General features: G+C 35.8%; 1 protein-coding gene across 8 annotated transcripts in view; it reads left to right on the top strand.

Annotated features, from left to right (window-relative positions):
• ATP8A1 (ATPase phospholipid transporting 8A1) overlaps positions 1-27,773 on the top strand; it is a 100,415-nt gene extending 72,642 nt beyond the window's left edge. For all 8 annotated transcript variants that reach the window (XM_041463570.1, XM_041463316.1, XM_041463489.1 and 5 more), the window contains 7 exons: positions 678-739; positions 3,997-4,053; positions 4,508-4,615; positions 15,281-15,369; positions 15,767-15,859; positions 22,891-22,982; positions 23,320-27,773. In XM_041463570.1, the coding sequence (XP_041319504.1) occupies positions 678-739; positions 3,997-4,053; positions 4,508-4,615; positions 15,281-15,369; positions 15,767-15,859; positions 22,891-22,982; positions 23,320-23,417 (599 nt within the window). In that variant the 3' untranslated portion in view covers positions 23,418-27,773. The remainder of the gene's footprint in view (positions 1-677; positions 740-3,996; positions 4,054-4,507; positions 4,616-15,280; positions 15,370-15,766; positions 15,860-22,890; positions 22,983-23,319) is intronic.
• The last annotated feature ends 201 nt before the right edge of the window (positions 27,774-27,974 follow it).

Here is a 27,974-nt window from a genome sequence, read left to right as displayed (position 1 = left end):
TTAAGAAACATATGGTTTTTATGAAAATAGGATTTTTTATGAAAATGCATCTCTTGAGAGCTCTGACTCTGCATAACTGATGTGTGTGTGTGTTTCCATATGTGCCAAATGGATATGGATATGGACTTCTATAAATCCACATATTTGAGTTGGGTACACTTTGAACATTTTATGAATGACAAGCATCTCAAGAATTTAAACTGAGTATATTTTGGATTTTTACTGAAGTTGAATTCAGAAATATGGATAAGAGCAAAGATAAGTTTCCATACCAAAAGTAACAGAATTCATGAAAATCTGACTCTTACATGTTATAATCAATATATACAATAACCATTGTATTTCACATCTTTCTGAAGATAAGATTTTATATCTCTGATACTAAAAGAAATTCTAATTGCACTACTACTGAATACAAAGGTGGTCTTATCATTATATGGTGTCACAAAGTTCCTGTTTCCTGCATAATCCCTGAAGTCCCTGAAAGTTTTAGAGCACTAAACATGATACAAGTCATAGTTCTATACTGCAGTTCATAGTTCAGTGCAGTTCAAGATGAAATCTCATAGTACCCTGTAGAAGGTGCTGCCATCTCTTTTGTATCAAAATTAAGATGATATATAGTCCTGTTGTGGATGCTTAAATGTTTTTATTTTTATCCCTGTTTCCTTTTCCAGGTACTGTATTTGGCAATGGCAAAACTTCTGATTACCTGCTCCTGGGTAACACTGTATACACTGTAAGGCTACGTTGTCTCTAAACTATTTTAAAGATATGCTGTAACTATTACTTTTAAGTCTATTCATAGAAGATTTAATTCAGTGCAGTGCCTTAAGAAGTGCCTTAAGAGTAAGAAATGGCTCTTGAATGACTCTTTGAGAAGATTTGGAGTGCACTTTGTGTTCTAATTCGATTTTTAAAACAAAGCAGTTTAATAAAGATGCAGAAGATACATTTGTTCTTTACTGTTAACTGTCTGGTTTTTTTAAATTATGGGAATTATAATTCCCTAATTAGCATGCTTATTAATTTAGTTTAAGTTCTTGAATTGGAGAAATCTCAGGTTGTTGATTATAGAAGTGGTTTGTGGACTTCTGATGATGCAATCCTGTTCTCTCTCTCTTAATTTATCCTGAGGCCTTAAAAGAGGCATTGAGCCATATTGAATAAGGGTTGTGGGATGCCTTTTCAGAGGCAATCAAACCACCAGAAATACACCTGATCCATACCTAACAGTAAACTTCTGTTGCTCTCATAGACAGTAGTCATAATTGGGTTTTTTTCCTTTTAATCTTTTATCTCCTAGAATAAATTAGTAAAGCTAAACATGTGCTTTTCACTTACTAGATATGAATGTTTCTCAATAGCGGGTTTTCTAAGATCTCTCTTAGAAGCAAAATTAGATTTATGCTTACTGTCCTCTGTTCTTCAATGTTAAAAGTTTAATTAATTTTTCAAGTTCCTCACTGTTGGCAGGTACAAAAAAGAAATTAATTCTTCCATTGAAGTAAAGGGGTTGTAATATGAATTCACATCAAAATCACTTTGGGGAATAAGGAAATACCATAACTGAAATAAAAGGAAAATATTTTAGACACATGCTAAAACAGAGGTCACAATGCTGCTCATATGTCACATTCTGCAACTGCTTCTCAACTAGGAGAGCTGAAACTTGAGCATCTTGAGAGGTTAATTTCTTGCTTCCAACCTGCAGAGTGATCAAGAATTTCGATTAAAAAAGCTATTTTCCTTCACTTCAGGTTAAAAGTCTGGGGAAATATAGAAGTTGCAATTGAAGTTTTCCTGCTCTTGCACAGGAATTCAAGGAAATTTGGAACATACGTGATTTTTGGAGAGATTTTCAAAACTAGGGTGTAGAGTTCTGGGGTTTTTTTAATCTGGTTCATGTGAAGTATATGAGTAGTAACAGTTGTCAGTCATATCAAAATTCTGAGGCTAAGGTAATTCTCATTCCTCAAGATGTCTGTAGCCATCAGTTCTGCAAAAGTCAATAAGAAAGGAATTCGGAAGTTGATAGAGGTTCTTTGGATCCACAAATAAAATTCAGAAATATGCAATGATTCATAATATGTCCTGGAATAATTTCTTTAAATATAAATTCTGAATAGGAATAGAGTGCTGTGAAAATATCTGTATGACCATTTCAGAGAGTCTTTTTTTTTTTAAAAAAGCTCAGTCTTTATACAGAATACCAGTTTGAGTTCTTGCTCCCTGGATAGGATTTAGTGCACTATTGAAGCAGAGGAGGCAGCACTAAACCCCATATTCTTGAGGGAGTGGCTGTGTGTAGTTGGTGATTTTGTTAGGGGTATCAGATCTGATCCCATCACAGGTCAGTAAGGGCTCTTTACTCACACTATCTCATTTTATAGAGATCTGCAGTATTTGGTTTGTCTATACATTTTGTCTATGCAGCAGCAATGTTTGATCTTATCCTGAAGAATGTTTACTTCTCTTATGACTGACCTAAGCAGCAAAGAAGTGTACCAAAGGAGTTTGTTTGGGTTATTTCTCCATAATTTTTTTAATGCATCCAAATACAGAACCCAAACTGGATAGACCAAGCAAATTATAATACTCATAGTCATCCTCAATTTTCTTCTAATTAGATTTCGCACATGTTTTAGATATTGAAATTGTGGTGGTATGGCTTTTTTTTTTTTTTTTTTTGGTCCTTAATAGCACAGTTGGAATAGGAGATTTCAGGATTTCAGAATTGGAAGTATAAGCTCATAGGTGAAAGCTTTCTGGCAGTATCTGTATCCTTCTGTGCACCAGAGTGAAAGATTTATCATACAGATTTAACTTGCTTCAGCTTCTGACTGAAGTACATTTCTTCTGAATTTCTGAGGCTGCTTGAAGTTCAATACAAACAAACTCACTGACAGCCAGTGCTGCCAGGTTGTCCAACAAGCTAGAATTTAAACTATAGCTGTTGGAGTTAGAGCTTGGTCTTTGTGACTCCTTTTATCAGCCTCATATTCTTCAGATTACATGTAGAGCAAAACTAGTGATACACTAGTTCACGAGTGAGTTAGAAAATGTCATAACTATTTCTTTGGTAAACAGAAAACTCGCTTGATTGAATTTCAAAGGAAGGAGATAAACAATTTTCCTTGTATATCAACTAGTCCTTGCTGTGGGATCATAAACTTTCTCCTACTGCTCATCTGTAAGCTAAAATGGAGCACATCCTATAAACGTGATGTTTTCAGAGACTGCTCTGCAAAAAGTATAAAGATAAGGAAAGGGTAAAGATCAGAGGGAATAATGAAAATGACATAACAGACTTACTCAACATGTTATTTGTATGCAGGACATAAGTCTTATATTATAAGACTTATATAAGTCTTGGGCTTTTCAGGGTTTGGTGCAGATGACTCATTTACTAATGACATAAAAACATAAGTCTTATATTACCAAATTTAAGTCTTGAGCTTTTCAGGGTTTGGTGCAGATGACTCATTTACTAATGACATGAACAAAACTTTTGCTTATTTTTTAAATTTACATTAATGTAAACTTGAACAATTGCAAGCTTTCTTCAGTCCAGCATCTATGTCTTCTAAATCTGTCTTGCTGTAGAAAGTTGTAGTCATCCTGTCTGTAACTAGAGGGTCTTCAGTGTCTACAGAAGAGGACTACTACACTTTTCACAAACCTTTCTTTGTAGCCTAAATACAGTCAATAAAGATGCCAACACCTTTGTAAGAGCCAGACTTACAGAGTTCTAAGAAGCAATAATAAGATTTCTAATGCAAAAGAGGAGTTTTTCCAAATCAAGGGAGTGTCCATTATTAATGGAAGCTGGTAATTCTTAATGTTCTATTATTAGCTTATTACTGGTTGTATCCTTAAATCTTCTAGTAGCAATTTATTTCTCTTGTCTTCTCCTGAAAGTTTAACCAAACTAATAATTTCTGTATGTTAAGATTCCCGTATTAAGAATCCTCTCTCTGTCTTTCTCTCCTGAAGTTTGTGGTTCTGACTGTGTGTTTGAAGGCTGGCTTAGAGACCTCATATTGGACTTTGGTAAGCAAATGTCTTTACCATATTCTCAAATGTTCTGTGAAATATGATGGATGAATAATTGTATTGTTTTCTTCTTACTTGTTATATTGCACCGTTTAAGAGTTTGTCAGTAGCAAACTGTGGTTACTGTGTGGAAGGACAGAATATCCACATACAAAAAATAATGCTCAATATTGAAAATTACAACAGATGTAATACCTAAACTAGAAAAATCAAATTGCTCTGGACTTACTGTAACTGAATTTAAATTGGCTTAAAATGCAGTAATATTGCTGCTGATAATATGATTTTCCTTTAAGAAATAGCTAACTGAAGTAGTAGAGTTAAATTAATACAAGGCGTGGAAATTTAATCCAATATATCAAAATAGCATTGTAAACACTAGGTAGCAAAGATCTTATTTTACGTTATAATGCATCTGTGATAATTGTTCTTTTTTGGTTTGTTTTAACAGTTCAGCCATATAGCAATCTGGGGAAGCATTGCACTTTGGGTAGTCTTTTTTGGAATCTACTCTTCTTTGTGGCCAGTCATTCCTATGGCACCAGATATGTCAGGAGAGGTAAAAATATATTTTAACTAACATCCAAATGTGTGAAAAAATATTGTTTCAGTCTGTAGTACAGACCTAATCTTTATTGGATCCTTCTGCTAACTAGAGGTGCATATGTCATTCTGTCTTTCATACCTTCAATATGGCAGCCGTGTTTATTTAAAATATAATAAATTTTTACCCTTCTGAAAACAGAGCTCAGCTAACAGGCTGGGAGTATATGGTCTAACGAGAAAGAATAGACAGGTAAGCTGCTTTGTAGTTCTTTGGTAAGCTTTAATTTTCTGAAGAAAAGTCTTACCAAATACAGTTCTCAGAACTACAGTGCTTATTTTTCTGGGGCATTTTTTAATAATGAAGTAGCCAGTAGTAGTCTGGTTAAGGCTGTTTTTAATCTTGAATTTTACAAATTTTCCAAGTACTTTGTTAAATGCCTCAAAAAAATTTGAGGTGCCATAACATTGCATGAACTGCTTGTCATGCAGACTTCCTTTTCAATTAATGTGCTGCTTGGAATGCATTATTGTAATGTATCTTTAACCTTTTGACAGTAATTAGTGGTTTCTCATTCATTTTTAATTGCATTTGTGTAAACCTGCTCTGAATATTGGATTGAATCTATAAAAGATGCTTATTTGCTGCCTTATCTGATGTAACTGGAACAGTCCCAAATTCTCAATACCATTCAGTTCCAGAAACATCTGAAATATTAATATACCAGACACTAATGTCTGCTTCTGGGCATGACCAGTACCTCCTGAGCTGAGAAGTCTGATGTGCATTCTCAGTGGGAATCAGAAACTGAGAATACTTCCTTGTGTCAGAAAGATATTCTTCTAAAGGTTCTCAAAGTATATCAACTAAATCAAGCCTTACACCAGTAGAAGAGTGAGTCCCTTTAGCTCCACCACCACTGTGATATGATTCAGCAATTTAAAAATTTATGTAGGATGTGGGAAATGTAGGTGCATATCTCTCCCTCTCTTGAAGTAATTAAGACTCATAAATCCAACCTCCTATTTAAACAGTTAAAGGCAAAAATAGTATGTAGGCATTTCTGTAACTACTACATTTTAATGGAAACCACAAGGTGTTATCTTAAATACGTGGACACCTAAGGAAAGGAATTTTAAATTACACAATTTCTAGCTGGTTTTCCTCTGTATCATAATGTCTTACCTCTGTATATATGTAAATTTTATACATTACCACATTGCCTCTACTACTCAAAACTAATTCTGTATATTATTTTAAATTAAAGTAATCGAAACTATGGCACTTCAATATTTTTCTTTATATATGCTGCATTTTATAGAAGAAACAACGTTTTTGGAATTTGGTGGTTTTAGAGATTTTGTAAAAACTATAAAGTTTTTAAGACAGCAGAACTTTCATGGTGATAAGCACAGTGGAAACAAAATGGTGTGTTATACCTGGTATGATATAAGGGTGGATACTTCACTATTGAAATAACAATGTTATAGTTAGTACACTTTCAGACCCTGAAGTTACTGTGAAAACACCTGTTTTTGAGGGAGTGTAATTCCTGTGGTCTTCTAGAAACGGTTCTTCATTAAAGAGATCTAGCTGTCAACAAAAATAATACTCTTAGTGTTTGAATTCAACATTGTGCCAAAGCAGTCCGACTTAATGAACCTAAAATCATTTATTTGTTGCGATAAAACTTTATTTGTACTTGAAATGGGTAATCTTATTTTGTTAGTGTGTTTGCTTATGCATGTATGTGTATAGCGCAGTTTTGATGTGCGTGAAGTTGTTCAAAGGGGGGTGTTGTTGACTGAGGTTCGTTTTGTTTTCTTTCTAGGAATATATTTCAATATCTCTGGTGTCAGAATAAAGTCTCCTAAAAGTAACATAGGCCATTAAAGCTTATGTTCAAAACTCTGGTCCAGATTTTTCACTGCACTCTGTGTGGCTAAAAGTCCTGTTGATGCATACTGCAGCTCAGATTGCAAGCAGGATTTTTGTGAGCTTTCCTGGAAGCCCCTCTACTGAGACTGAGTGGTCTCTGGCAGGGCAGAATTCACCAAGTTTCTCTGTAGCAAATCAGGCCTTGCAAAAGTATTGAAACTAAAATATTCAGGGATTTATCTGTGCAAGGGATTGTGATGTGACAGAAACAAATCCATATAAGCAACTCTGCTTGCATGTGCAAATACTGCTTGCCTGATTTCTCTAAATGTGTGAGTCAGACTTGCAAAATTCATCAACTGTACTTGGCACAAGTTAGAGTCTGTCAAAAGCTGACGTCTGCTTCTTAACTTTTTTGTCCATTTTAGCTGGCATGATCTGAGAATTTATGCTGAAGTGGACTTTCATGCATTTTTTTTCCCAAATGTGTTCATTAAAAATTCCCCCTTTCAAATAAAATTCAGATTTATAAGGGTATATAGTTGTAGGCTACATAACTATAGTCCTTTGAAAGTTTAAAGGTATTCTCTTTCTATTTTTTAGAGCTGGTAGCAATTCTGTCTTAGTAGGTTTATAGTCTTTTCAGTCTGTATTCTTGACATAATATTCGTCCAGCAATTAAGTTCCAGCTAGATGGTGTCTTCTGCAAACATATTTTTCATGTCTTCTTTGAGATAGAAAATGAAACATTAATGAAACACTCTGGTAAGGATTCAGTCTTCCTTCATATTCATGTCATGAAAATATTAAGAGTCTTCCTGCTTATTCCTGGTTCTATTCCAAGAAGATAAAATTCTAGTGCTCTTGAAGGGGACAGAAAAATATGGAGGTGATGGAAAAGTCATTCACTGGAAGCAGAGGAAGGTTTTAATCTAAATATTTTGAAACAAATTTTTTGTACCCATTCCTATAAAATATTCAACTCTGAGAAATGTATTTCAATGGACAACACAGCAAGGTAATGACTCAAGAAAAAAATTTAGTTGTAACAGGAGAAAAGTCAGTTCATGCTGCTAATACTCTTATATTTGAGCACTAAAGCTAGTAGCCCAAAGTTAAAGCATAAGAGTTGTTGGTTTATGTTCATCTTTTACTATCCAAGCATCATCCAGTCACTTACTGAACAAAGAAACAAATATATCACATATTTTTGCACGTTTTTCTGACTTTTTACACTAATTGTTTCCATCATTTTGTGTGTTTTTCCAATTATACAGAAGATAATTAAAGTTGGCTTTTACATATAGGTTGCTGTATGTTGGTATCACAGAAGGAAAGATGGCAGAATGCCATGCTCTAAAAGAAAATATAGTGAAATGAAAAATTATGACAGCATTAAGTTACAGCATTTTTCTCTGTTGTCCAGGTCACTAGACCCCTTTCCTTGACATGATCCTAATAGTATAATCAAGTGTATTTTTCTGTCTCTCTCTTCTGCTCAGAGTTTTCTCAGAACAAAAACACACAGGGCCCCCCTTGATCCAAAATGTCCAGTTCATCTGTCATGCTGAGACAATTCTGGCATCAAGACCTTTGTTTTCTGGTTTTTCAAGACTGGTAGATCTGCACTAGGCCAACTCATCCACCTGTACAGTGCTGTTTCTTACAGTGTGGGAACTACATGGCTCTCCATGGTACACTAGTCCTAAGTCCTGTAAGTAGTGATAACTTGTTGCCAAACAGGTAGTGCACCAGAAGAGTTGCAATTTGACTTGTGACTCACATAAGTAAAGTATCCTGCCACAGGTGTTCTGATATGAATAACTCCTAGTTCTGTAGCTGATTATCTGTTAGAGATTGATAGTAGGTGTCTGGGTTATAGTAGCTTTCCATATTAAAATTCTGAAACCAGTTACATCTTCCCAACCTTAAAACAGTTTATATTCCAGTTGTGGGGTTTTTTTCCTTAAAGAAATGAAGTTTCAAGTGAAGAAAGCTTCATTCATTTCCACTGACTGATAATGGTCAGATGAAAACTGTCAGTTCACCATTGTCTTTTGGCAGACACAGACTAGAAGGAAAAATGGATGAAAACTATGAGAGAAGCAATGGGCTTTATGAAGCTGAAGAAAATGGGGAAATAGGCCACAAAACTGAAGAAGGATATGTGATAAAAAGGGGTGATAACCTAAGTAATTAATTATGTAGTATAATATGTGTAGCTAGTTCAGGTACTGTAGCATGTTTTTATATTTGTGTAGTCCTTTTGCAATAATTAGTTTAAGTAATGAAATTTCTGAAACTTACCTCACCTAATAAGAGCAGCCTCCATTCATGTGTCAGTAGGCTGTAAAGCTGCAAGAACCTTCCATTAGTGCTTCCATCCTTGCCGTTAATTGGTCTACTTTTCCTTTAAGTCCTCTTAAAAAAAAAGCAGACTAATTTTTAAATTATAAAAATACATACATTTCTAAACGAATATGATTATCTCTTTCTTGAAAATGTCTGGTTGTGGTCTGAGTTGCAAACCTGTAATGAGGACGGGTGAAAAACAAACCAATCTGTTGTATATTTCACATTAGTAATGCTCCTTGTTACTGTTTTGTGCTCTGAATTGTTAGGCCTCTTTTTTTTGCAGCTATATGATTAATAAGATAGCTTAGAATTACTTGAATAAGAAGTATGACATGGATACTAAAGCAAAAGTTCAGTATCCACAGAACTTTTTAATTTATTGTCATACTGTAGATAATGCACTGTAAAGTTCTCCAGAGCACCATCTGTTTCTGCTCTGTCTGACCCAGGGGATTTATAAAACTACTAGCGGAAATTGGAGTTAAGGTAGAAGCATGTATTTTACAGAATTTAAGATCATTTGATTGAGGTTTTCAGAAGTCTTGTGAAAAACAGTAATATTTCTTTTGGGAAGATTTATCTTCACTGTGTAGAAAAGGTGTATTAGAATATACTATATTGACAGCACTGGTTTCTTAAACATTGCTTCTCTCTATATTATGCCAAGTATCCTGCTTATATGAAATCATGCTTATTAAAATGTTAGATATGCATCCTTTAATGCCTTTACTACACTGGGTTTTTTTACACAAAAACACCAAATAATTTTTTGAAAATATAGATACTTTGGTCTCTAATGAAAAGGTCTTCTCTAGTAAGATGTTTGTATAAAGTTTGATTCAAAAGTGGAAATTGGTTTTAGTCTAATGTAGAGCAAAGCCTACAAACAAAGTATTTAGGATAGAATACAATCATAGAACAGTTGAACAGGTCTCTGGAGGCCATCTGGTCTAATGCTTCCAACACTACACCGAGTTGCCCAGGACTGTGTCCAGACAGCTTTTGAGTGTTACCAAGGATGGAGACACTACAACATTTCTGAGCAACCTGTGTCCCTGTTCAGTCACCCTCACAGTAAGAAAGGTTCTCTTGATGTTCAGATTCAAGTTTTAGTTTGCGCTCCTTGCATCCTGTACTGTGACAGGGCTTCACTGGAAATAGCCTGGCTGCACCCTGCACTCAGGGTGAGAGATCCTCCTAAGCCTTCTCTTAGGCTATAGTCCCAGCTATCTCAGGTTTCTCTCCTGTATGAGATACGCTTCAGGACATGGGACTAATTTCACTATGGCTGTGTTTCTTGTACTGGGGAGCCCAGAACTGGAGACTTTCCTAGGTGTAACTTCATCAGTGCTGAGTAGAGGGGACCTGCCTTCCCCTCTGCTGGCAATACTTTGTCTAATGAAGCCAAAAGATACCATTCACTTCCTTTGTCACAAGGGCCCATTGCTGGCTCATTTTCAACTTCGTGTCCATTGGGACACCAGTCCTTTTCTGCCAAGCTGCTTTCCAGCTGAGTGGCCCCAGGATATATTGCTGCCTGGGATTGTTCCTTCCCATGTGCAGGATTTTGCATTCCTCCTTGTTCAACTGCATGAGATTCCTGTCAGCCCATTTCTTCAGCTGAGGTTTGTCTGGATGGCAACACAATCTTCTACTGCATTTGCCACTCCTCCCCCCATTTTGTGTCATTAGCAAACTTCCTGAGGGTACACTTTGCCTCTCATCCAGATCTTTAAGAAGATGTTAAATGAAACTGGACCCAGTATTGACCCCAGGGGTACACTTTCAGTTACTGGCCCCCAGCCAGCCTGACACTGATCACCAGCTGCCATTTAGCCCATTTTCAGTGTATCTCACAGTCCTTCATCCAGCCCATACATCAACAGCTTCTCTGTGAGGATCTTAGAGCTTTTGCACCCTGCTGTGTTGTCCCTCCAGCTGTAAAAGGCACTGTTAATGGATGCTTGTCTCTGGCACTTTTAAAAAACAGCTGAATATTTTTTTAATAACTTCTGCAGAATACAGCATATAAAATAAATTTAAATGGTTGTATATTTAAGAAAAATTGCTATGGTGCTTTTCCTCAGTGTTAGCAGGGAGAGTTATAAATAATGCCCCTAAAATTTGGGAAGTAATGATTTCTCTAAATTCCTCCAAACAAGAGAATTACTGTGCCATGCTTTTAAGGGAACCTGGCAGATAACTGAGGTGGCAATGTGTATTTCAAAAAATAGCTTTGAGCTCTGCATGGTAAGCAAATACCAAAGTCTATTAATTCTCACTTCATTATCACAAAACTTGTGGAATATGGTAATTCTTCAATAATATCTAGGGTAGTGGGAGTTTTTGTTTTGTTTTTGTTTGCTTGTTTGTTTGCTGTTGCACTGCTTTTTAACCAGTGGATTAAAATATTATCCAAAATCTGTGTCTCCATTTCAGGGGGAATAACTGGTGTACTAAATTTTCAAGAACATTGAAATAATTCAACAATAAAAGCTAGGTTTTTCCTTCATAGTCCAAAATATTTCTCAAGTCCATTCGCAACAGAAGGCCCCTATAGGCACTATCCTACTGTTTTAGCACATTTTCATCCCCCTTCCAAGTTTTCCCAGCTTGTCTTTTAAGACCTGTGAGTCTTTACAAAACAAAAGTCAGTAATCTGTATGTCTTCCTTTCTATAACTATTTGAACATCTTATTTGGGGCAAAAAACATTTTGGGGCAAAAAAAAAGTGTACATTTTTGGAGAATATTATTACTTTAAAAAGAAAAGTGATTTATTGATGATTTTTTAAGTTAATTGGAGTTCATCACATAAAACATACCCATTTTAGTCATCTGTCTTCACTTGGAAGCCTAAATTATGTTACCACTGTGATACTAACATATTTTAACTATTTAATAATTTATATTTAAAGTTTTCTTTTCATCTTTCACTTTAGGAATCAAAAGTATTTGTCCAAAGGGATTTTATTTTTCCGTTTAATTCCCAATAGGTAGCTTCCATTTTTACTCCTCAAACCTTCATGTTTAATTGTACTTGGTCTAGTAGCAGACATTTATTCGTGAGCCAGAATCTGCTATTCCCAGATATGCTTCAAAGATCTTTCTCCATATTCAGTAGCTACATTCTCATTCTCTCAAACAGGAACAGCAGAGCTGATCTTTGAACTGCCCAATTTATCTTCTCTGCTTCCAGTGGTCTGTGTTGGTTAACATATCTAATAACCAGAGATCCTAATAGAGAGGAACTTAATTCTTGGCAATTCTAAGTAGCACAGTTCATAATTAAAAGGAGGTAAAAGATGTTTTTCAAACTCCACACAGCAAAGAAAGACTAGAGGCAATACACAAACTTACTTGTAAGAACTTCATTGCACTGGTGGTTAATGCAGATCTGTTTTAGTACTACAACAGTAAATACTTTGGCATATATATGAGGCAAACACATGCACATTACTACTACTAATGAAGTTTTTTCAGTAGGTTGAAAAGATAAATTTTTGCTGGTTTGATGCTGTTGAGGTATTTTATAGCTTTGTAGTTTATAGGAAGGAGATGTGTACCTAGATGATACTTGAAATAGATAAACTGAAAAAGGTAAGCTTTTCTGCAGCAAGAATTTTACCACTGTTTTCGTCTTTCTCTTCTTATTTTTAAAGGCTTTTTAAAATCTGAGCCAGCTGTTTTGGCAGATCATTTCATAATGAGGAAAAAGCAAATATTCTCTGTTCATTCTGACATGTAACTTCCTAACACTACATCTTCAGCAGTGCTTTAAAAATGTTTTGCAGCCAGGATTTCTATCTGCCACTAAATCATGAAAAGGAGTATTTCTCAGCAATTTTTTCTTTTTTGAAAAATGAGAACCTATATAAAAATCTAAACTTTAAAAAAATGTTAATTCATCTTTGAAAGTCTTAATATTGAGCATGAGCTACACATACAGCAAATTATTTATCTTCCCTGCAGGATTTGTAAGTCCTACAATAAACTGGGCTTCCCAGCTCTCATTTTGGATTACTTCTGAATTCCCCTGGGAGCCACTTTTGTGGCAGATTCCGTTTGGTTTCACAAGGCCTAAAGGGGGAAGACTTGGCATGGACCACAAATCTCTCACATTAGGAACAATTTGTAAACCACAAACAGAGGCAGCCAGAGTCCGTCCCCAGAACAGGCTGCTCCTGTTAGTGCCATTGTCTGAAAGGGATTGGTTTGCCATTTCCCAGATGACCTGCCTATGTGTAGAGAGATGTGAAAAGTTAGAGACAAAAATGTTTTCTACAGAGTGAGGGGGGAGCTTTCTTGTACAGAAAGGAAGGAAATACCTCTGTGGGATTTTATTTTTTCCCCTCTTCATCCAAAAAATACAAAGAGGGCCTCTGTCTTTAATGCGAATGTCGGCTTTAAATCTTTTAGGTTTGGATTAACTCTGTAAAAGAAAAAAAATCTGACAGGCTTTCAAATATGACGCAGAAAAACTTTTTTTTTTACCTCAATTCATGTTGTTCATTTGTAAAGCCAAAGGCTGGATGGAGTGAATAGTAGGCGCCAGTTGTTCCTCCATTCATAGTTAGCATTACAATGGTCAGAATTAACATCCTAAGACCTACATTATCACTTTTGCTGTTTCACCAGCAAACATTTAATACCGGGTGGCTAGCACAAGGACAGCTCTTTGCTATGCTCTTATAAATAAAAAAATGTTGTTAATTATAGGAAGTAATAATCGTAATTAGTTCAAATTGGTTTTTTATGCTTTTTTCTTGTTTTTAAGGGAACTATCTAATTGCTAGTTAGTTATAAAATGTCTTGCAAAATGCATTTATGATAGACGTTTCTCATTAGCTCCTGTTCTAGAAAATGAGTATTTCATCAAATATGTCAAAAGTCAGGTTTTGCTTTTAAAGTGACTGCTGATACATTTTTTCTCTAATACATTTCCTCCTGATACAAAATTTTCTCCTTTTTTTCCCCTTTTGAAAATATGAATTGTTTTATTTTGAACCTGCCACTGCTCAGTGTTTACACCTTTGCTGGCAGTGTTGACAGAAGTAGTTAGTAGAATCTCAGGGTGATATCTATGTCCTTTTAACATAGCCGTGGGAAGGTTACCACATTTTTAAAGTACACTCTAATGCTTTCCAAAGAATCTATGTCATTAGGAATTTGGATACAAAAACAAGGTAAATTGAACTTTTTGCTTATATGAGACTTAGGGTTTTTTCTGAAAATAATTCACTTCTATTTTCATACATCAACATGTTTGAGTATAATTCTTAAATGTTCATGTATGCATGTTGAGAAATTAGATTTCAGCTACTGCAAGCTACCTACTATTTGTCTGCTAATTAAAACTAGTAAAATTTTGGGTTATTTATTTTACATACTGAGACTTAACCTGTGAAAGAAATTAGTCTCCAAGTAATGAAACAAAGGATTTGAAACTACACTACACTACTGTTGTGTAGTGATAATACTTTCAGCCTCTCTACAATCAAATTACATTATAAAAGCATTTCTAATACTGACTGCAATTCAAACCTGTAGTAACATGCTGCAGTAAGTATCATACTCTTTGCATCCATAATATTATTAATGTAGGCATTTGAGCATGAATTACCAGGGTAAAGACATTTTTTTTCTTTGATGTCCATATATTGTGATGTTTGTTTTGGCCATTCAATATGTTTTAGTTTTTAGTGTTTCTACAGACCAAGTTATGAACAGAAGAAATTCCTATGTATTATATATAGTGGTGTACAGAAAAAACAAATACGCAGATAAAAACAATTACGTGGTTTTCAAAAATTTCACCATTTATTAATGTGTTAGATCTTCATTTAACAATATGTTGCATAATTTCATAATTACATAAAAAGTTGTTTCCTTATTTCTCATTTTTAAGCAATCTGTTTAACAGGAGTCTGTGGCAGTGTGGGAACTGTGGTACAGCGAGGTCTGTGGGAGAAAACTTTGATCCAAGTTATATTGCAGGATTATTGTAACAGTGTCCAGTATCCAGATGAAGGGTCAGAAACTGTTATATCCTGTTAGAGTAGACTGCAAATTGAAAAACTATGCTCCTAATGTATTGAGAAAGTTGGAAAAGGGTGGATTTTTGATAAATCTGATTTTAATGGAAAAGCCTGTAATCAACACAGTGGTATAGAGCAGCACTGTGGAGGGGTGATTCCCCCCTGCAAAGAGCTAAGCAGTGTATCTTTCTACCAGCTTCCTGACACAAAATAGTGCTTACTATTTACTGGATTTATGTTGCAGCTCAGGGGATTTTAGAAAGGAATTCAAGTTCTATTTCACATTAGTCAGACTAGAATAATTCATTTAAATTTTCTTTTGATAGCCTCCAAAAACTACTTGCTATTTCTAAGATTTTTTTTTGCTAGTTCTTGTCATGACATCGCATTTTGTGCATTTTTCTCTTCAGGCAGCTATGATGTTCAGCTCTGGAGTGTTTTGGATGGGACTTCTGTGTATTCCTATGACAGCTTTACTTCTTGATATAGTATACAAAGTGTGAGTACAGAAATGCCAGTGTTTACAGAAGAGAGCACTGACTTTTCAATGTGTGTTCTAATTACTAATATAATAAAAAACAAATTGAGATCAGTTCTGGTGATTATATAAAATTCTTTTTTACCGCATTTGTTTTTTTAAAACTTCATTACAAGAGTTATTACTATTTTAAATGTTCCAATAATTGTAGTGTCTTATTAATAAATATTTTTGTTTCTAATTTGCAAGAACAGATGATAAAATACATTCTTTAGATTTGTTTTTTGATATTTCTCCTTTCTAGTTTCAAGTCGGGGGAAACGGATTTATAAATTGAATATTTATATAAGTATTAAAACTATCTGTTGTTCTATTTTCAAGAAGAGTAAGTCTGGCAGTATTTTGTATGTACTTACAGAGTAAAGAGAGCTACTTACAAGACACTGGTAGATGAAGTTCAGGAGTTGGAAGCAAAGTCTGAGGATCCTGGGGCAGTTGTGCATGGCAAGAGGTACGGTAAAAATCTGTAGAACATTGTCTTGAAAAACAAAGCTAAATATTTTTAGCTTTATACATGTATCAAAGACAGAAGGTTATTTTTTAAAATCCATACAAATGAAAAGCATCTGTGAAGGACCTTCAGGTCTACTGAGCCTATGTGTTTTTTCATGGGCTTACATAGAGATTTTTACCAAAAGCTTTAACTGATGTGTTTCTTCGTGGCTGACTGGTTTCTGGTTCTTGTGTATAGAACAAGCTTGAGGTGCAGTTTTAATTCTGTGACTTTTGCCTGTGTTAACAAATAATTCACAAACCAAGTAAGAAAATGGGTTAGAACAAAATGAGTTTAAATCTGCATCATTTTCTAGTATACCCGTAAACAGGGTCTAAGCACAAAAAACAAAATTGAAATTCTATAAAAGCTGCTCAGTAGCTTAGGGAAAAACAAAAAAAGTGTCTAGTATTTTCTGAAATTGAATATAACAAGCTGGTTTTGTATTTAATTCCAGTCCAGAGCAAACTGATTTGATTAATCTATATGAAGTGAGTAAAATTTTTAACTTTAGACTCCACAAGAATTCCCTTGTTACATCCTCCTTCATGGACCAGGACAATAACTTGAAAAGGGAGAAGGTAAAACTTAACAATTGGACACTTACTACATGAAAATTCAGCATAAAGGTGTACACTCACTAAAATATTTCAGACGTTTTAACCCCAAGCTGAACTTGTAGCAAGCACTCGCTGAATGTATGAGATGACAAAATCCCCCTCTCCCCCCCTTCCAATTCATTAGTGCCATCTGGCTGAGCTAGAGCTTTCTTTCCTTGTCTTCATTTTCATGAGTTTCATGAAGTCTAAAAAAAAGCCACAACTGCTGATACTTGATTTTCCTCTTCTTTCTTTTATTTGGACTGCTGTTCTTTTAGTATCTTCATGGCAAAAAGCATAGCCAAGAAGGCATTTTTCCTACCAAGCTATGCACAGAAAGAGACCAGAAAAAACACAGCCGCTTCTTTTACTATATGTTCAATTTTTATGAAGTACGTTTTGTTCATAAAGATACTTTAGCAATCTTATTGTATCCCTCTTCCAGTTCAGTGGGATTAACTAGGTTTTACCAGGTTGAGATCAAGTTACATCAGATACCAAGGTGATAACCATCATTTTTAATGGGACAGTATCCAGCTTGTATGAGAGCTTTCACAAGAATGTTTTGTCTCTAGTTGGGTTCATCTTTCCTGGTAACAAGGAACTGGGGTTCCAAGAGGCCTGGAAGCTCATCCTGCCACCCATGGAACACCTAGTCTAGTGTGGTGGGTTATAGAAGAGGACATACCTACATGCAGTCTCCTCTCAGGCTCTATATGCTGTCTTTGTAGCAGCAGCTTCACACTGGAAGTACTGCAGAATCCCCTAGTTGCTGGTGACTCCTACTTCAGGCTTGATTTTCCTTCCTCACTGCCAGACCTAGCCATTGCTTGCAAGAGTAAGTTCTCTTGCTTTTAAAAGTGATGTGAATTGATTGTTTCACATGCTTTTCTCCAGTGGCAGTGATCATTCAAGCAGATTGAGGGCAATATCTTCCTTCAAATTAACCCCCTCATCTATCAGTGTGCTGAGCTTTGAAGCAATGTATGCTCTATCCTCTTTTGCAAAGAGCAAAAGCTGTAGAAGAATGAGTTATAGAAAAGAAAGCAGACATTAGTACTGGATGGTGCTAAAAGGGGAACACCTTGTAGGTACTGAAAAAGGTAAGGTAACCTACCTTTTTAGTTCTCTGACTTGCATTCCCAAGACTTCCCTTGTATTTCCAATTCAACTACTTTAACTTCAGTTGCCTAGGTAGGATACTTTTCCCTCATTCTACACACAGCAAGTCTTTCAAATCCCTTCTTATACAGGTAAGATGAACTTGGTGTTTTCACCACCGCTTTTGTAATTATCTTTTTATCCCACAGTTAAATAGTTATGAGTGCACCATGACAGCTGTTTAGTTACCTGACAGAATATCTTTCTTAGATCTTATTCTGCTCCACAGTTACTTTTAGACCAGTATTTCTGAAGGATACAAGCATCCACCTTATATGCAAATCACTGGATGTTACACAACTCAATATCTCTCAAGATTTTTATTCCCTCCATTATTTTTTTAATGTATTACAAGTCAGGTGATAGAGCCAAAACTTTACCTTTCATGGAGAAAGTATTCATTGTTAAAGAAATCATCTGATGAACTGACTTTCTTGCATCTACAAAAAGTTGATTCAACTTCTGTAAACGTTTTTGTGTCTCCTAAATTGCAAAAGCTCAGATTAATTAGTTACCAGTAGAGAGCAAGTAGTTAAATGGGTGAGGAATGTCCTCTACGTCTGTTTAAGATATGTATATGAGACTTTCTTATTCTAGTGTGTGTATATTTGTGGGAGTACCTTTTTCTCTTACAGCAGAAGAAGGGATTTGTTCTCATTAAATGCCAAAATAAAATAAGAATATATAAATCACTGCATGATTAAAAGATAACTGGGAAATAGTGAGAATGATAACTCAGAAACTTTTCCTCTCTCTCCACTCCCATCTTAGCAATACTATAACACAAAATAGAAGTTTCAGCTTCCACAGATAACAGGTCAAGATTCTTGTATTGGATAGCTGTTGTAATCAGTGTGCATCTGAACTTTATTTATTTTTTTTTTAATAAGAAGGGGGCCTTCAAGAAAGCCAGGAGATTTTGTAAGGGCATGTAGTGATAGGACCAAAAGAGGGTAGATTTAGTTTAGATACTAGGAAGAAATTCTTTACTGTGAGGGTTACAGGAATTCATAAAATAATAGTTTTTTTTCTATAACTGTGTCTAATTGCCTGTAAAGGTATACATTTCATGTTCAAAAATAGTTAATATTCTGCTTGTCCATATAGGTACACATAATGAGCACAAGCATTTAGTTGCTGTGATCTAACATTGGTTAATTATGAAACCATGTTTTCCTGGCTTCACATGTAGATATTTAAATATGTTTTTGAATAGCAATTGTGTGGTTGATAAGGGAGAGGCCACAGTATTGCAAGTATAGAAAAGGAACAGAATGTAATACTTGAATAGCTGAAAGCACTTTTCTGAAGTGTATTTCCTATGTGTTTTGTATTTTCTTTACCAGCAATCAGATCTGTGCAGTCGAAACTTCATTATACATTAAGTAAGACATGTATGTACTTCATGTTCTTGTAAAAGTTTAAGGTAGTCTTTTCATTGCTTAGCATTTAAGCAATGAAATGTGGTGAAATGAGAAGGAACATCAATAAGACTTTTACACTGGACTTCTGGAGGGCAGATTTTGGCTCATTTAGGAGACTTATTCAGAGTTCCTTGGGAAGCAGCCCTTAGAAACAAAGGAGTCCAGGAAAGGTGGGCATGCTTCAAAACAGAGATCTTGAGGGCACAGGAACAGACTGTCCCTGTGTGCCCAAAGATGAGTTGACGAGGCAAACATCCAGCAATGGATGGGCAATGAGGTTTTGAAGGAACTTAGGAATAAAAAGAGGATGTATCATCTTTGGAAGGAGGGTCAGGTCTTTTAGGAAGTATTTCAGGGGGTCGCTAGAGCATGTAGGAAAAAAATTAGGGAGGCCAAAGCTCAGTTCAAACTTAATTTGTAAAGGAGAATAAAAAATGTTTTATAAATATATTAATGGCAAAAGGAATGGTAAGGACAACCTTTATTCTCTATTGGATGAGGGAGGGAACTCAGGAACTGCAGATGAGGAGAAGGCAGAAGTGCTTCACGCCTTCTTTGCCTCAGTCTCTAGTGGGAAGACAGCTTGTCCTGAGGACATCTGTCCTCCTGGTTTGGTAGATGGTGTCAGGGAGTAGAATGGTCCCCTGTTATCCAGGAGGACGCAGTCAGAGAACTGCTGAGCCACTTGGATAAATCTATGAGCCAGATGGCATTCCTCCCAGGAATGATGAGGGAGTTGGCAGATGAGCTTGCAAAGCCACTCTCCATCATTTACCAACAGTCCTGGCTCACTGGTGAGGTTCCAGGTGATTGGAAGCTGGCCAATGTGACACCCATTCACCAAAAGGGTGGGAAAGAGGAAGGAAGCCAGTTAGCCTGACCTCTGTACCCGGTAAGGTTATGGAAGAGTGTCATCACACAGCACTTACAGAATGGCCAGGGTATCAGACCCAGCCAGCATGGGCTTAGGAGGGGTAGGCTTTGTTTGACCAACCTGGTCTCCTTTTATGACTAGGTGACCTGCCTGATGGATGCAGGAAAGGCTGTGGATGTTGGCTATTTGGATTTCAGCAAGGCCTTTGGTATTGTCTCCCACCTGACACTCCTGGAAAAGCTGCAGCCCACGGCTTGGACAGGGTTAGGTTTGCTGGGTTAGGAATTGGTTGGATGGCCGGGCCCAGAGAGGGCTGGTGAATGGTGCTGCATCCAGCTGGGGCCAGTCACCAGTGGTGTCCCTCAGGGCTTGGTGCTGGGGCCAGTTCTGTTCCGTGTCTTTATTGATGACATGGATGAGGATGTTGAGTCTTTCATTGTAAATTTGAAGATGACACTAAGCTGGGATCGTGTGTCAATCTGTTGGAAGGCAGGAGGGCTCTGCAGAGAGACCTGGAACAGTTGGATGGATGGGCAGAGTCCAATAAGATCACATTCAATAAGTCCAAGTGTCAAGTCCTCCATTTTTGCCACAATAACCCCCGGCAATGTTATAGGCTGGGGACGGTATGGCTGGACAGTGCCCAGGCAGAAAAGGACCTGGGGTGCTGCTGACAGCCAGCTGAACATGAGCCAGCAGGAAGGTCTCTTCCAACCTAGTGATTCTGTGATTCAATCTGAACATTCCATTTGGGAATACAAGCAAGGAATGATGGTACCAAGAATGGTATAATAGGCATACTAATGTTTTAAATGAAATGTTTTTTATTAGAAAATAACACCTGCCAGACATTTAATAGAAATTTTCTGATTTCAACTCACATTAACAAGGATTTCACAGATGTGTTGCAAAGGAGATGCAACTCATAACTGTAACTAAGCATACCCATAGTCTTCCATCCTCCAATTTTACATGAAAATACTGATTTATTTATTCATTCTCTGTATTCTTGCAGTTTAGATTTCAGTCCCTAATTTTTTATGAATGTCACTTAAACAGTTTACAGCTCTGAACTAAAAAAGAAGGCTCCTACACAGCATAGAGGAGCAAGCAGGATGAAAAAAAAATCCCCAGAGAGTTAGCTTAGGAAAGCATTGAGAGTAAGATGTGTTTCAGTACTTCAGCCTCTCCAGTCTTGATTCAGTTAGCAGATGCGAACTACCTTCCTGGAATTGGTACCTAGTTTTTGTTCTTACAAGGAAGTCTCATTCCATCTTTTCATTCAAAACATGGCCACAGAAGCAGTTTCCCCTGCCTATCACCTTACCCTGTAGATTTTCCAGTTAGCATTCCTCTATGGGTGTAGAAATAGTAGGTTTATTTTCATTTTCCAAGGAAGGTTTTCGAAGTCAAGCTTTCACCATATGCTTTAACTACCAGATTAGAGGGTAACAGAAAGATGAGATAAACCATTAGTCTCTCCAGCTCTAACAGTGGTTCAGCTTCATATATAAGTATAGAGTCACTTAAGAAAGAAAGAACATTTCTGATTTCATGGCTTGAATGGTAATCTAGTAAGGAAAGCAGTCTAGTTCCCTTCTTTGCACCACTTAGTCTGGTTGATAGCCTGGGAAGGTAAGTCTGTTGAGCTAACTGACAATAATATTAAAAAGTAATTTGAGTAATCAAAATTTGGTGACATAAGGTGTGTGAAATCTGTTTTTCTTACTACATCATTGCACAAGAGACAACTTTGCTAATCTAGCAAAACTGTAGCAATATCAAATCACTATATACTCATATTAAACATAAGATACATCTCTTTCTTAATTGAACTAATTTTAGACCAGTTTACATTGAGCGGAGGCTGGATTTTTCAGCATTTGAGGTGTTTAATTGATAGGTTGGTATTTGTTGAAACACAGGCTGTAATTCACAGTGAATATCAAAATCAAGAGGACACTGAAGAGTTTGTTTGGGTCCCTTGCACATATTTAATATTATATTAAAACTGTCACATTTGTCACAGTTTTTCTGGGCTATGGCTCATCTACCTGGTATTTATTTAGTAACATATTAGTAACATATTAGAGAGGACTTCAGCGTAAGACAGAAAGGAAACCCAATACTTTTGCTACTCGTTTCACTAAAGTTTTCAGCATTTGGCTGATGCTTGAGTCTCAATTTAAAAAATGTTTAGTGCTCCTGTTTTCCACTTGGGCTGAAATGGGGAGTACCTTGGGTCACGCTAAAGGTACCCAAGTGTGTGGACACAACAACACAACAAACTCAGTAGTGCTGGGAAGAGATGGGCTGAAGTGGCCAACCTTAGCAGCAATAGTAGTTTGTTATTTGGGTATGATCTCCAGAAAAACACCTTCTAGAGTTTCCTGGGGAAAGCTCCTTTCTAGAACACTTTTCATGGAAGTAATGTTTCTGTACACACAGCTGATGACCATGAACGTGGCTTTCCCTCCACTCATTTCCCATCCCTTTGGGGTACTGTGTTAATAGAGGCTGGGAACACTTTCTATGTAAGATAAAAAGACTAGTTCAGCCTGGCGCTATTCAAGCTGTGCTACATCAAAGAAGACAGTGCCTTCCCTTTACATTGTGTGTTTCTAAAGGAGTCACACACAGAAGTTCACAATATTATTCATTTGTTTGTGTTTTCAGCACACAGCAGTGTTTCAAACCAATATTTTGCCTGTACTGTGACAAGGAAAATCATTAGCAGGGGTCAGAACTTAATAATCTGTCCTCATGCAGGCTTTTAATCATCATCTTAATAATTCATCAGGCACAATATAAAAAGAAAAAGGAGGGTGGACACTTCTCATTTAACAATTAATTCCCACTGAGCAGACTCAAACATAAAGAGATAGGGTAGTTAGTAAGTAAATATTTTTCATGTGTCTACTTTCTCTCTAGCTTAACTGAAAGAGCCCAACTACTGAAGAATGTTTTTAAGAAGAACCATGTGAACTTGTATCGCTCTGACTCTTTGCAACAAAACTTGCTTCGTAAGTGTTCACTGACAAAAATTAATACCCATTAATAACAGCCGTAAAATTCTGCCTTTCACTGCCTTTATTTATAGTAAAAGTGCAGTATCCTAAACCCATTAGACCATTTTCTTTGCCTGTGGTTAAGTGACCCTTCATACCTAAGGTGCTGTGCAGAGCTCTTTCTGCTGTTTCATAACGAGAAAATTCTGTAAGAAATGGGACAGGATTTTACTTACTGTTGAAAGGAAGTTTATTCCCCTCTATTCACCTTTGTTAAGTTGCTTTTATTAAAGCTTAAAAAAATAAAAACTATCAAAACTTAATTTGTTTCTATTTCACTTTGTATCTGCAGATGGCTATGCCTTCTCTCAAGATGAAAATGGAATTGTTTCCCAGTCTGAAGTCATAAGAGCTTATGATACCACAAAGCAAAGGCCTGAGGAATGGTGAATGAACACAGCTGGACATCTAGGCCTTAGCTGTTACTTTTGTGAGACAGGCTGCTAGATCTTTGCTGGGAGCTGTGACCATGGTCCAGTTATCAGACATTGAAAGATCTATGATGGTCTTGTTCCATAAAGTTTGGATTTGTGTATTCAGTAGACATAAGCACTGTGCAACTATACTGTAACACACCATCTCTAAATTTTTAACAAGTATTTGCTTAGCTTTTGTAAACAGATTGGAATTTACCTTGTATCTTGCCAGCTTGCTTATTTTACGATGAAATTGGATCAATACTGGTCATGTACTAGAAGGGCAGTGGTCAGATTGCTAAATGTACTTTACATTGACAGATCAACTGGCATCTGTGAAGGTTTTTAAGTGTTAATATATTTAAATACATTTGATAACAAGCCTTTGATTTCAACAAGTGCTGAAAAAAACCCAGTATCTTAATGGTGTTAATTCACCTTCTTTAAGAAAGATTTTGAGTCAAGATGCTCATAGATGTTTGTGTCAAACTAATCTAAAAACATTTGCCAAAGAAGTTCCATAAATGTTTTCTGTTAGAAACAATTTGAAAGGAAACTATCTCCAGTCCTGATCTCAGAACTGCATGCTTGGGTCTCCATACTTGAGGAGAAGGTATAGTGAATCTTATTTGAGTGGCCTTTTTGGCATTTGCTTTCAAAACTGCAAGTCTTTGCACCTTTGGCCTTATACAAGCTTTCCCCTTATTTTCATTTAGTATTGTGTATGTTGAATATGGCTGCCAACTTGTATAATGGAGTACACGTAATACTTTATTCAATTTTTAATAATTGCTCTGCCTTACTTCCCTTTAGCAAACTTAATTATTTTTGTGATGCTTAGTTGTATCTGCTTATACTGTAGGGTCAAAGAAAAGTTTGTTTAAACTTATTTTTTAAAATTAATCAAATTTTCAACATTTTTATACTAGGATTATTTGAAATGCATACATTGAAATACAGAGCAAAGCATGCCCTTCGCTAGTCTGTGGTATGTACTGGTTTATTTGCACTAAAGTCACTTCCTATAAAGGTGTGAAATACATTGCAGCAGTCTCTTTACAACTTACACGTCATGCAGAATCCTTATATACTCTCACGTTGAATTAAAATGGAGAGGAAGTGACTGCAGAAAAAGATACACACCTGGTATGAGGGAAAAAAAAGAGGGTGGTATTAAATCAGAACATTGTGATACATTTTTTAAGTAGCTATACTTGGTATTTCTCAGCTTACCATCCAACAACCATCAGGCTTCAAACTGAGAAAGGCTGCTTGAACTTAAAATTTAGTTAATTCTTGACACTCTTTAGTCCATGTTTCATTCTGGATTTAAAAGCCACCACAATTACATTAAAAATACAATTTTATATAGTAGCAGTTGGTTTTACTGTTAAGTAAATTTTTGTGCATTGCATAGGAATGATCTCTTTTTTTCCTTTCAATGGAGATCAGCCAGATGGAAAAGCAGAACAATATCCCCAGTGATCTGTTAAATTAAGTATTTCCTCTTTGCTCTCCAAATCATAACAAGTCATCCAGTCTCATCTTTTCTCTGCCCTCCTTCATTTGTCATATACTAAAGGTGACTTTACCTCCTTGACTTTCATCCAGCTAAATGCTTAACATGTAATTAATCTCACTACCCAAATTTCTTATCCTCCATTCTAAGAGAAACATAAAAATATACAGAGAAAGCCCAACAGAAGGCACTATATGAAAGTACCTGTTTAGGAAGGTGTATCAGTGGGAAGGCAGTCTGCATTTCATATGCTTATTATGCAGTGTCTTCCTCTCACTAGCCCAGAGTGATCTTTAAAGAGCAGGCACAAGGAGAAAGGGAACTAGAAACAGTACTGCCAGTCAGTCATGTGGACAAGAACTGCCTTCAGAAAAGCCATAGATAAATAGATGGATCAATATGGGAGGGCCAAATCACTTGACCTAAGGCAAGAAAAAATTCAGGGGCATGCCCCTTTCCTAAAAAGGGGATCCCTATTTTCTGTCATCCAAGGAACAATGACCACCTTCAAAACATTTCTGAAATTAACCATGACACTGTTGCTCCTTTATAATCTTTCTGTGTACTTAATTCATATAAAATTAATCTATATGTTGTCTGTTCATGGGCAAATTTTTTTTCTGTTCTAATTGGTTGATACGGATTAGAATACACTGTGAAATACATACAGTGAGATATTTACATGATCTCTTATTCTTCCTATGAAATAAAATTCTGTCTTACCATTGTAATACGGTTTGAAGAAAACAACACACAGTACATCCCAAATTAACTACCTTAAAAAGGAAGAAAATTACTGAAACAACTCTAAGATTGTAAATTCAGACTAATTTAAAGGTTTGTAAGATAATCTTATGACAGCATTTCATGCTTACATCTTTCCAGAATTTGAAGGGAGTATTTCACAAAGTGCATTTTTTTACTACTTTTGATTAATTTTTCCCATGTCTGTACTTTTTCTGATAATGAGTGGTTGAAAGATACCACTTCTTAAAAATAGCAAAAAAGACAGATGTGGCAAAAACTGTGGGTTTTGATTGCTCATACAATTCCACTTTAAAATACAAGATTATCTTATCTATGTGTGTCCATTTTTAAATCAGGCCAAGTATACAATATGCATTTATTTTCACGTTAAGTACACAGTAATATAATCTAGTTCCATCCTGTTAGTGTGTCATACCTTTGTTAAAATAAGGGGATTCTGCTGATGTTTGTTTAAAGGAAAAAAGAACAGTTGAGGCGGAAATGCTCATAACAATGCCTCTGTTCTTACTGTTTGAAAATTCAGAAGTGTATTAAATTGAGAGTTCACGTGGACTTTTCCATCTCTTTCATGGGCACTGCAAGTTAGTATTAAAAATTTCCATCTAAAAGATTAACCTGTGCCAATAAAAAATCGGGTATCTTATATAAATACTTTTGCTTGATTATTTTTAAATATATACATACATATATATAGAAATTATTCAAAAGAGTAACTGGAAACAAATTTTAGCAAACCTATTGACAATTTGTATCTGGAATTTTTTCTTGCCATTTCCTAATTTTACACATATTTTTGCAAAGCAGTTTCAACAGATTTATACTTAGTCATCATTCTATTTGTATAAAATGATAAATAAAATATTTTGAAACACTAAGAGATAGCTGAAGATTCTTATATGTCCACATGCATCCGTAAAATTCACCTTGTTACAAAGATGAGCATTAAGTGTCTTAAGATGTGTATCATGACATTTGAACCCATCTTGAATGATGAGTAATTTGGAATATGTGTTAAATTTAAGGAGAAAAGTTTTTCCCTTTTTTTCTTGTGTATTGTGTAAAAGCAGTTGTAGTTCTGATGAATTTATCATTCTGTCTGCATGAGGCACTATTTCTAAGTGTTCTGAGGCGATGCATGGTGGTTGTTGATCCCTGTTTTTTAATGCCTTCGTTAAAAGTCTGCTCATAATATATCGAGAAGCTAGTGCTGTGTAAGCAAATGAGTTTGTCAGTTCAGCTTCCTTGGTACTGGATGTTTTCACTGGTTACAAAACTCAACAAATGAGTTTCTCCTTCCCCCTCTCTGCCCTCTCTCCCCCAGTTTCCTCGCTGTTAACCAATAGATCTTTATTAAACAAAGGAATATTTTAGCATTCCAAACCTGGCTCCTGCTTATGCAAACCACTACTCTTATAGGGTTCAACTGGACTGCTTGTGAGTACAAGGACTACTCATCTGAGCAATGTGCAAAGTTGGCCACTTTTGAGGGTTGATACTGAAATAAAAGTATTTCCATGTAGAGTGTGATTTGTATTTGCAAAGCTGTGACCAGAACAAGTTTTTGTTTGTTTTTTTTTTTTTAAGTCATATTTTATGGTGGGTTTTTTTTATGTAACATAGAAGCCATAAATGCATTAATATTGTTTTTCTACTTCAACATAATTTTTCATAACAATTTTCAGTGTTTGATATGTATTAGCCGCTGCAGAAAGCGGTCAGTCTGAAACAGCAAAATTTGCATTCAAGATGAAATGAGGTTTTACAGCTCCACTAAGCCATTACTGCTGAAACTGTTGTGGAAATTATGAAGCTGCATGAATGAAGATTTTTTTGACTCGGTGTTTATGGTAGTTTCTCAGGTTTCGTTTTAACTGGATGTTAAATGCACTGTGTTTTTTAAATAGTTCTTTTAGTAACACATTCAGTTCTATGCAGTGTTAAATGTCATTTGGCATTTGGTGAATGTGCATGTTTTGAACTGCAAATTTTAAATGTTTTGTCATTTAATTGTTAAAAAATGAATAAACTTTGCCATTAAATTAAGAAGCTTTGTTGACTTTATTGGTTGGAAATGCTCGGGATTACTTTCAGAGGAAAACATATCTCATCATTCTTGGGTTTGAATTCTTTAATGAGACATACCAGAAATATTAGTTCACAAATATCATTGATTTCTTGCATTTTTTTAAGGTAAACTGAAAAAGTAGAAAATGGGTTTAAGGCTTGTTGGGGTTGGTTTGGTTA

Source organism: Pyrgilauda ruficollis, unplaced genomic scaffold (assembly GCF_017590135.1).
Source record: "Pyrgilauda ruficollis isolate IOZ18807 unplaced genomic scaffold, ASM1759013v1 scaffold1, whole genome shotgun sequence".
In the NCBI taxonomy this organism is placed as follows: domain Eukaryota; kingdom Metazoa; phylum Chordata; class Aves; order Passeriformes; family Passeridae; genus Pyrgilauda; species Pyrgilauda ruficollis.
This window is presented reverse-complemented; position numbering and strand designations above follow the sequence as displayed.